This window comes from Cetorhinus maximus, unplaced genomic scaffold (genome assembly GCF_964194155.1).
Source record: "Cetorhinus maximus unplaced genomic scaffold, sCetMax3.hap1.1 HAP1_SCAFFOLD_833, whole genome shotgun sequence".
Classification (NCBI taxonomy): domain Eukaryota; kingdom Metazoa; phylum Chordata; class Chondrichthyes; order Lamniformes; family Cetorhinidae; genus Cetorhinus; species Cetorhinus maximus.
The window spans coordinates 33,373-43,100 of NW_027596775.1; the positions used below are offsets into that span (position 1 = coordinate 33,373).

A 9,728-nucleotide genomic window follows, 5' to 3' on the forward strand; every position below is an offset into this window, starting at 1 on the left:
ACACAGGGTGCTGGGGGAGAGGGGTTACTGAGTGACAGTGTAAGGGAGCTGGATTAACATCAGTACAGATACAGTCAGTAACACGTAGGCGGGTGGGAGAGGGGTTACTGAGTGACCGAGTGATGGCGCTGGATTAACATCGGTAACGATACAGTCAGTAACACAGGGTGCTGGGGGGAGAGGTGTTACTCAGTGACAGTGTGAAGGAGCTGGATTAATATCAGTACAGAACAGTCAGTAACACAGGGCGCTGGGGGGAGAGGGTTAATGAGTGACAGTGTGAGTGAGCTTGATTAACATTAGTACAGATACAGTCAGTAACACAGGGCACTGGGGGGTGAGAAGTCACTGAGTGGCGCTGTCACGGTTCTGGATTAACATCTGTCCAGATAAAGTCAGTAACACCGGGTGCTTGTGGAGAGAGGGGTCACTGAGTGACAGTGTGAGGGAGCTATTTTAGCATCGGTACAGATACAGTCAGTAATACAGGGTGCTGCGGGGCGGTGAGGCATTACTGAGTGACAGTGTGATTGAGCTAGATTATCATCAGTACAGAACAGTCAATAACACGGTGCTGGTGGGAGAGGGGTTACTGACTGAAAGTATCAGGGATCTGGATTAACATCAGTACAGATACAGTCAGTAACACAGGGTCCTGGGGGGGGAGAGTGTTTACTGAGTGACAGTGAGAGAGCTGGATTATCATCAGTACAGATACAGTCAGTAACACAGGGTGCTGGGGGGGGGAGAGGGGTTACTGAGTGACAGTGTGAAGGATCTGGATTAACATCAGTACAGATACTGTCAGTAACACAGGGTGCTGTGGGGGAGAGTGGTTACTGAGTGACAGTGTGAGGGATCTGGATTAACATTAGTACAGATACAGTCAGTAACACAGGGTGCTGGGTGGGAGAGGGGTTACTGAGTGACAGTGTGAGGTAGCTGGATTAATATTTGTACAGATACAGTCAGTAACACAGGGCACTGGGGGGAGAATAGTTACTGAGTGGCAGTGTCAGGGATCTGGATTAACATCAATACAGATACAGTCAGTAATACAGGGTGCTGGGGGGAGAGGGGTTACTGAGTGACAGTGTGGGAGCTGGATTAACATCAATACAGATACAATCAGTAACACAGGGTGCTGGGGAGAGAGGGTTTACTGAGTGACAGTGTGGGAGCTGGATTAACATCAATACAGTTACAATCAGTAATTCAGGGTGCTTGTGAAGAGAGTGGTTACTAAATGACAGTGTGAGGGAGCGGGATTAACATCAGTACAGATACAGTCATTTACACAGGGCTCTTAGGGGGGAGAGGGTTAATGAGTGACAGTGTGAGTGAGCTGGATTAACAACAGTACAGATACAGTCAGTAACACAGGGTGCTGCTGGGAGAGGGGTTACTGAGTGACCAAGTGAGGGCGTTGGATTAACATCAATACTGATACAGTCTGTAACACAGGGTGCTGGGGGGACAGGGGTTACTGAGTGACAGTGTAAGGGAGCTGGATTAACATCAGTACAGATACAGTCAGTAACACAGGATGCTGAGGGGAGAGAGGGCTAATGAGTGGCAGTGTGAGGGAGCTGGATTAACATCAGTACAGATACAGTCAGTAACACAGGGTGCTGGGGGAGAGGGGTTACTGAGTGACAGTGTCAGGGAGCTGGATTAACATCAGCACAGATACAGTCAGTAACACAGGGTGCTGGGGGGACAGGGGTTACTGAGTGACAGTGTAAGGGAGCTGGATTAACATCAGTACAGATACAGTCAGTAACACAGGGAGGCGGGTGGGACAGGGGTTACTGAGTGACCGAGTGATGGCGCTGGATTAACATCAGTAACGATACAGTCAGTAACACAGGGTGCTGGGGGGGAGAGGTGTTACTCAGTGACAGTGTGAAGGAGCTGGATTAACAATAGTAACGATACAGTCAGTAACACAGGGTGCTGGGGAGAGAGGTGTTACTGAGTGACGGTGTATGGGAGCAGGATTAACAACAGTAGAGATAGTGTCAGTAACACAGGGTGCTGCTGGGCGGAGAGGGGTTACTGAGTGACAGTGTCAGGGAGCTGGATTAACGTCAGTACAGATACAGTCAGTAACACAGGGTGCTGGGGGGAGAGGGGTTACTGAGTGACAGTGTGAGGGAGCTGGATTAACATCAGTACAGATAAAGTCAGTAACACCGGGTGCGAGGGGGGAGAGGGGTTACTGAGTGACAGTGTGAGTGAGCTGGATTAACATCAATACAGATACAGTCAGTAACACAAGGTGCTTGTGGAGAGAGGGGTCACTGAGTGACAGTGTGAGGGAGCTATTTTAGCATCAGTACAGATTCAGTCAGTAACACGGGGTGCTGCGGGGCGGTGAGGGGTTACTGAGTGACAGTGTGAGTGAGCTAGATTAACATCAGTACAGAACAGTCAGTAACACAGGGCGCTGGGGGGAGAGGGGTTACTGAGTGACAGTGTGAGGGAGCTGGATTAACATCAGTACAGATACAGCCAGTAACACAGGGTGCTGGGTGGGAGAGAGGTTATTGTGTGACCGAGTGAGTGCGCTGGATTAACATCAGTAAAGATACAGTCAGTAACACAGGGTGCTGAGGGGGGAGAGGGTTAATGAGTGACAATGAGGGAGCTGGATTAACATCAATACAGATACAGTCAGTAAGAGTGTGCTTGTGGGGCGAGGGGTTACTCAGTGACAGTGTGAGTGAGCTGGATTAACATCAGTACAGATACTGTCAGTAACACAGGGTGATTGTGGAGAGCGGGGTTACTGAGTGACAGAGTGAGGGAGCTGGATTGGCATCAGTACAGATACAGTCAGTAACGCAGGGTGCTGAGGGGCGAGAGGGTTAATGAGTGACAGTGTGAGGGAGCTGGATTATCATTAGTACAGATACAGTCAGTAACACAGGGCACTGGGGGGAGAGGAGTCACTGAGTGACAGTGTGAGGGAGCTGGATTAACATCAGTACAGATACAGTCAGTAACACAGGGTGTTGTGGGGGGGAGAGGGGTTACTGAGTGACAGTGGGGGAGCTGGATTAACATCAGTACAGATACAGACAGTAACACAGGGTGCTGGGGGGAGAGGGGTTATTAAGTGACAGTGTGAAGGAGCTGGATTAACAACAGTGACGATACAGTCTGTAACACAGGGTGCTGCGGGGCGCGGTCTTACTGAGTTACAGTATGAGGGAGCTGGATTAGCATCAGTACAGGTGCAATCAATAACACAGGGTGCTGGGAGGGAGAGGGGTTACTGAGTGACAGTGTCAGGGATCTGGATTAACATCAGTACAGATACAGTCAGTAACACAGGGTTCTGGGGGGGAGAGGGGTTACTGAGTGACAGTGTCAGGGATCTGGATTAACATCAGTACAGATACAGTCAGTAACACAGGGTTCTGGGGGGGAGAGGGGTTACTGTGTGACGGTGTGAGGGAGCTGGATTAACATCAGTACAGATACAGTCAGTAACACAGGGTGCTGGGGGAGAGGGGTTACTGAGTGACAGTGTCAGGGATCTGGATTAACATCAGTACAGATACAGTCAGTAACACAGGGTTCTGGGGGGGAGAGGGGTTACTGAGTGACAGTGTCAGGGATCTGGATTAACATCAGTACAGATACAGTCAGTAACACAGGGTTCTGGGGGGGAGAGGGGTTACTGTGTGACGGTGTGAGGGAGCTGGATTAACATCAGTACAGATACAGTCAGTAACACAGGGTGCTGGGGGAGAGGGGTTACTGAGTGACAGTGTGCGGGAGCTGGATTAACATCAGTACAGATACATCGAGTAACACAGGGTGCTGGGGGGGAGAGGGGTTACTGAGTGACAGTGTGCGGGAGCTGGATTAACATCAGTACAGATACAGTCAGTAACACAGGGTGCTGGGGGGGAGAGGGGTTACTGAGTGACAGTGTGAGGGAGCTGGATTAACATCAGTACAGATACAGTCAGTAACACAGGGTCGCAGTGGCTAACGGACAATGTCCTATTCGCCTATTGAATTATTTCTTTATCCCTCGTGAAATCTGTGCAATGTTTCAGTTCAGCCACAGCCAGATGGTTCCCCCCTTCGTGTCCAGATACCCACCGATCTGTGTCTCCCAACAAGCACGGGATCTGGAAAACTGCAGCGTCCAGGGAGAGATTGGGTCGGATGGGGCATGTTTTCCTTGGAACAGAGGAGGCTGAGGGGGCGGGGGTGGTGGTCACCTGTTTGAGGCGTACAAGATTACAAAGCAATCGATGGGATAGACAGGAAGGACTTGATTCCCGTTGGCGGAAGGGTCAGTTACCGTGGGCGGGGATGTGGGGAACGTAGATTTAAGGTGATCGGTAGAAGGATTAGGGGGGGACGTGAGGGAAATCCTCTTCAGCCAGAGTTTTGTGAGTGTGTGGAATTCGCTGGCTGAGCCGGTGTTTGAGGCCGAAACGCTGGACTCGCTGAGTAGGCCCCTGGATCTGCATCTGAAGCGCTGTTAACCTGCAGGGTTACGGACCGGGAGCTGGAAGGTGGGGCTAGGACTTCGGCGGCTCGTTTTTAAACGTTTTTCCTTTCTCGGCCAGCGCAGGCGCGATGGGCTGAGTGGCCTCTTTCTGTGCCGTCACCTCTCTTCCAGTTCCGTGGTTCCCTCTTTCGGATCCGAAAGCTCCCCGATTTCCCCGCCTGAGTGGACATGGGGACTTACCCAATAGGAACAGGGGTAGGCCACTCGGCCCCTCGAGCCCTGCTCCGCCGTTCGATAAGATGGCGGCTGGTCTGCTTGTGTTTCGAGTTCCACGTTCCCATCTACCCCCCCCCCCCCCCCCCCCCCCCCCCCAAATTACCTTTGATTTCCTCCCCGAACAAGGATCTATCTACCTCCGCCTTAAAAATATTCAGCGACCCCGCCTCCTGAGGCTGAGACCCCCGCCTCCTGAGGCTGAGACCCCCGCCTCCTGAGGCTGAGACCCCCGCCTCCTGAGGCTGAGACCCCCGCCTCCTGAGGCTGAGACCCCCGCCTCCTGAGGCTGAGACCCCCGCCTCCTGAGGCTGAGACCCCCGCCCCCGTGAGGCTGAAACCCCGCCTCCTGAGGCTGAGACCTCCAAAGTCGCACAACCCTCTCAGAGAGAGAAAACATTTCTCCTCATCTCCGTCCTAAAAAGGCCACCCCTCCCCTAATTTTAAAACAGTGACCACACCCCCCCCCACCGTTCTGGACTCACCCACATCCGTCTTGTCGAGGCCGTTCAGGGTCTTGTAAACTCCAATCAAATCGCCCCTCACTCTGCTAAACTCCAGTGGAAACAAGCCCAGTCTGTCCAACCTCTCCCTCTCCTCTTGCCCCTGCGATCATGGCTGACCTTGTGGGGGGGTTGGGTAGGGACTTTGACTCCCGTTCCCCCGCCCGCTCCCCGTATCCCTCGATTTCTCTCGTGAGCCCGGGAATCTGTCCGTCCCGGCCTCGAATGTCTTCAGCGCCGGGGAGCGTCCGCAACTAACCACACACACACACACACCACCCCCCCCCCCCCACCGCCGGGGTGGAAGATTCACAAACCCTCCGAGTGAAGAAATTTCTCCTCATGTCAGTCCCCAAAATGGCCGCCCCGTCATCCCGAGACTCTGCCCCTCACCTCCCTCCCTCCCTCCCCCCATCCCGGGTGTTTTAGATTCCCCGGGACCAGCCGGAGAACGATCTCTGGGCGTCCGCCTTGTCGAACCCCCCCCTTCAGAACCACGTAGCTCCCGACCAGGTCGCCTCTCGTTCTCCTCGATTCCCGGAGAATCCGAGCCCGGTTTTACTCAGCCTCTCATCGCAGGACAATCCCCCTCCTCCCCACCTCCACATCCCCCTCATCCCGAGGACTGATTGAGTGAACCTTTGCTTGTACCGCGAGTATATCCTTCCTTCAACGTGGAGGCCAAAACCGCACAGCGCGCTCCGGATAAAAACAAAATACTGCAGGTGCTGGAAGCCTGAAATAAAAGCAGAAAACGCTGGAAAAGCTCAGCAGGTCCAGCAGCGTCGGTGGAGAGAGAGACAGAGTTAACATTTCGAGCCCGTACAGCTGCTCTGGGATTCCAGATGTGGTCTCACCAAAACCCTCTACAACTTTTTTCTTTATTCGTTCACGGGACGTGGGGCGTCGCTGGCTAGGCCTAGCATTTATTGCCCGTCCCTACTTGCCCCTGTTCAGGGTCAACCACTGGTTCTGGGGTCACACAGACCAGGTAAGGACGGCAGACTTCCTTCCCTGAAGGGGATGAGTGAACCCGATGGGGTTTTTACGACAATGGTTTCGTTTTAATTCCAGATTGATTTTTTTTTTTGTTAGTTGAATTTAAATTTCACCATCTGACGTGGTGGTGGTGGGATTTCCCCAGAGCAACACCTTGGGTCTCTGGAATGCTAGTCAGTGACAAGACCACTGCGCCACCAGCAGCTCCCAATTGCAGCGAGACCTCTTTATTCCTGCGCTCCAATCCCCCTTGCCATAAAGGCCGACGTGTCATTTGCCTTCCTAAACGCTGGCGGCACCTGCAAATGCGAACTTTCTGCCCTCCTTGTATGAGCGCACCCAAATCCCTCTGAGCGCCCGGGTGGGTGCTCCGCAGGGTGGCCTCCTGGGCGGCCAGAGCGGCGGCGGACACGACACGGTAGCCCTGGCACCGCGCTGCCTGACTCCGGAGGCCCCTGTGACGTTTCGCACAGGGGACCAGTGACCCAGAAGGAGGAGGAACAGCACCCCGAGTGCTAGCCAGCAGATTCAAAGGAGGTAACGCGTGAAACCTCCCGAGGGAACCCCAAACCGTAGGGAGGGAGATGGGAACTTCGGAAGTGGGCCGCTCGGCCCCTCGATCCTGCTCCGACCCTGTTGCGTTTCGAGTACCGCATTCCCATCTACACCCCCACCCACCGATAACCTTCGATTCCCTCGCCGGACAAGATCTATCTACCTCCGCCTTAAAAACATTCAGTGCCTTCCGAGGCAGAGTTCCAAAGTCCAATGGATGTGGGCGAGTCTCAATTTGACCGAGGAGGCGAGAGAGAGAGAGAGGAGGACGTGGGAATAAAATGATATCACAGGATCACAGTGCAGAAGAGGCCCTTCGGCCCATCGAGTCTGCACCGACACGTGAGAAACACCTGACCGACCTACCTAATCCCATTTACCAGCACTCGGCCCCATAGCCTTGAATGTTAGGACGTGCCGAGTGCTCATCCAGGTATTTTTTAAAGGGATGTGAGGCAACCCACCTCCACCACCCTCCCAGGCATCGCATTCCAGATCCTCACCACCCTCTGGGTAAAAAGGCTTTTCCTCACATCCACCCCCCCTAAACCTCCTGCCCCTCACCTTGAACTTGCGTCCCCCTCGTGACTGACCCTTCAACTAAGGAGAACAGCTACTCCCTATGCACCCTGTCCATGCCCCTCATAATCTTGTACACCTCGATCAGGTCGTCCCTCAGTCTTCTCTGCTTCAACGAAAACAACCCAAGTCTATCCAACCCTCTCTTCATAACTTAAATGTTTCATCCCAGGCAACAGAGTGGGGTTGTGGTTTACAGTTTAGGAGAGACGGGAGGTGGGGGGAAGAATGTCCCCACGACGTTAGACTTGTCCGTTCCGAATTTCTGCCCTGCACTGACGCTGGCGATTTTTGCGAACCCCTTTCACAGGATATATGAGAAGGGGGAGCCTCACAGACGGAAACCTCAAACCGCACAAGGCCCGACGGAGGCGCCCGATTCACCGGGACCCCGAATACCGCCGGCCTTCGAATCCAGAAGGAGGGATGTTTCTGCGTCCTGCCGGCTTCAGAAGACCTTGAACGTCAGGGGGACTGGAAAAGCACCGAGACCCCCCACCCCCAACAACACACACCCCCACACCCTTGAGCGAGAGCGCTTCTGGCTACCGGCAGAACTTCGACCGGTTACGCGGAGCGACCGAAACAACAAACGTCACGCCGTTCACGGCTGGGGGGAGGGGGGGAGAGAGACCGGACACGTGTCCCCCCGTGCGGACGGACGAGGCGCCGACTGGTTGCCGAACCTGGCGAGAGAGAGACGAGGAGGCCCGAACCGGGGGGGGAGAGACAGTGCTCGTTTTGCGCGTGTGTGTGTGCGCGCGAGAGAGAGAGAGCGCGGATGGTTTCGCCCCCGCTGATGATAAAGCAGCCGGACTATGCCGACCGGGAGCCGTTCGCCTGCACCGACTGTGCAGGGAGACTCGCGGGGGGTGCCCCGGGCTGCAGGCTCCGTGGCAGGGGGAGGCCGTTCGCCTGCTCCGTGCGCGGGGAGGGGCTCGCCCGGCGGGTCCGCACCGGCGAGCGGCCCTTCGCCTGCCCCGAGTGCGGCGAGGCCTTCACCCGCGCGTCCAGCCTGAGGACCCACCGGCGGGCCCACACCGGCGAGCGGCCCTTCGGCTGCCCCGAGTGCGGGGAGCGGTTCACCCGCGCGTCCAGCCTGAGGACCCACCGGCGGGTCCACACCGGCGAGCGGCCCTTCGGCTGCCCCGAGTGCGGGAAGGGCTTCACCCGCTCGTCCCACCTGCTGCGGCACCAGCGGGTCCACACCGGGGAGAGGCCCTTCACCTGCTCCGAGTGCGGGAAGGGCTTCAGCCAGTCCTCCAACCTGACCACGCACCGGTACGTCCACGCGGCGGAGCGGCCCTTCACCTGCGCCGCCTGCGGGAAGGGCTTCACCCGCTCCTCCCACCTGCTGTCCCACCGCCGGCTCCACGCCGACGAGAGGCCCTTCGCCTGCCCCGTGTGCGGGAAGGGGTTCACCCAGCCCTCCGCCCTGCAGACCCACCAGCGCACGCACACCGGGGAGAGGCCCTTCACCTGCCCGGTGTGCGGGAGGGGCTTCTCCCGCTCCTCCAACCTGCTGACGCACCAGCGGGTTCACACCGGGGAGAGGCCGTTCCCCTGCACCACCTGTGGCAAGAGATTCACTCGCTCGTCCTACCTGCTGAATCACCGGTGTGCTCACACGTGACTGGGCGGGGTGGGTAGGGGTGTTGAATTCTGCTGTTACTGCTGCTGTTAATCACAATCCAGGACTAATACTCTCCCATCCCTGGCCTGGGGTTTAATAACCTGGATACCCATGTAATAAATCAGCTCCCTTTCAACACACATTGCGTCGAGTTCCTTGATGCCTTCGTGATAAGAGGCGACTAGGTCACAAGATCATAAGCAGTAGGAGCAGGAGTCCCGGCCATTCAACCCATCAAGCCTGCTCCGCCCTTCAATGAGATCATGCCTCGACTGCACTTTCCCGCCAGTCCCCCCTAACCCTTGACTCCCTTGTCGATCAAAAACCTGTCTAACTCCGCCTTGAATGTATTCAATGACCCTGCCTCCACTGTTCACTGGGCAAGAGAATTCCAGAGGTTAATGACCCTCTGAGAGATTAAATTCCTCCTCACCTCCGTCTTCAATGGGGGACCCCCTAATTTTTAAACTGTGCCCCTTAGTTCTAGATCCCCCCAAGGGTGGTGAGGGAAGGGGGAACATCCTCTCAGCATCCACCCTATCAAGCACCACCGCCACCCCCCCAGGGTCTTATCTGTTTCAATAAGATCCCCTCTCACTCTTCTAAACTCCAGTGGGTACCGGCCCAACCTGCTCAACCTTTCCCCATAAGACAAACCCCACTTCATCCCAGGAATCAGCTTCGTGAACTTTCTCTGAACTGCTTCCAA

The 9,728-nt window shown here is 55.4% G+C and overlaps 1 protein-coding gene across 1 annotated transcript in view; it reads left to right on the plus strand.

Moving 5' to 3' along the window:
- LOC144674857 (uncharacterized) overlaps nt 1-9,154 on the plus strand; it is a 28,700-nt gene extending 19,546 nt beyond the window's left edge. The window contains exon 2 of the mRNA XM_078536027.1: nt 7,697-9,154. Within this exon, the coding sequence (XP_078392153.1) occupies nt 8,168-9,019 (852 nt within the window). The 5' untranslated portion in view covers nt 7,697-8,167 and the 3' untranslated portion in view covers nt 9,020-9,154. The remainder of the gene's footprint in view (nt 1-7,696) is intronic.
- The last annotated feature ends 574 nt before the right edge of the window (nt 9,155-9,728 follow it).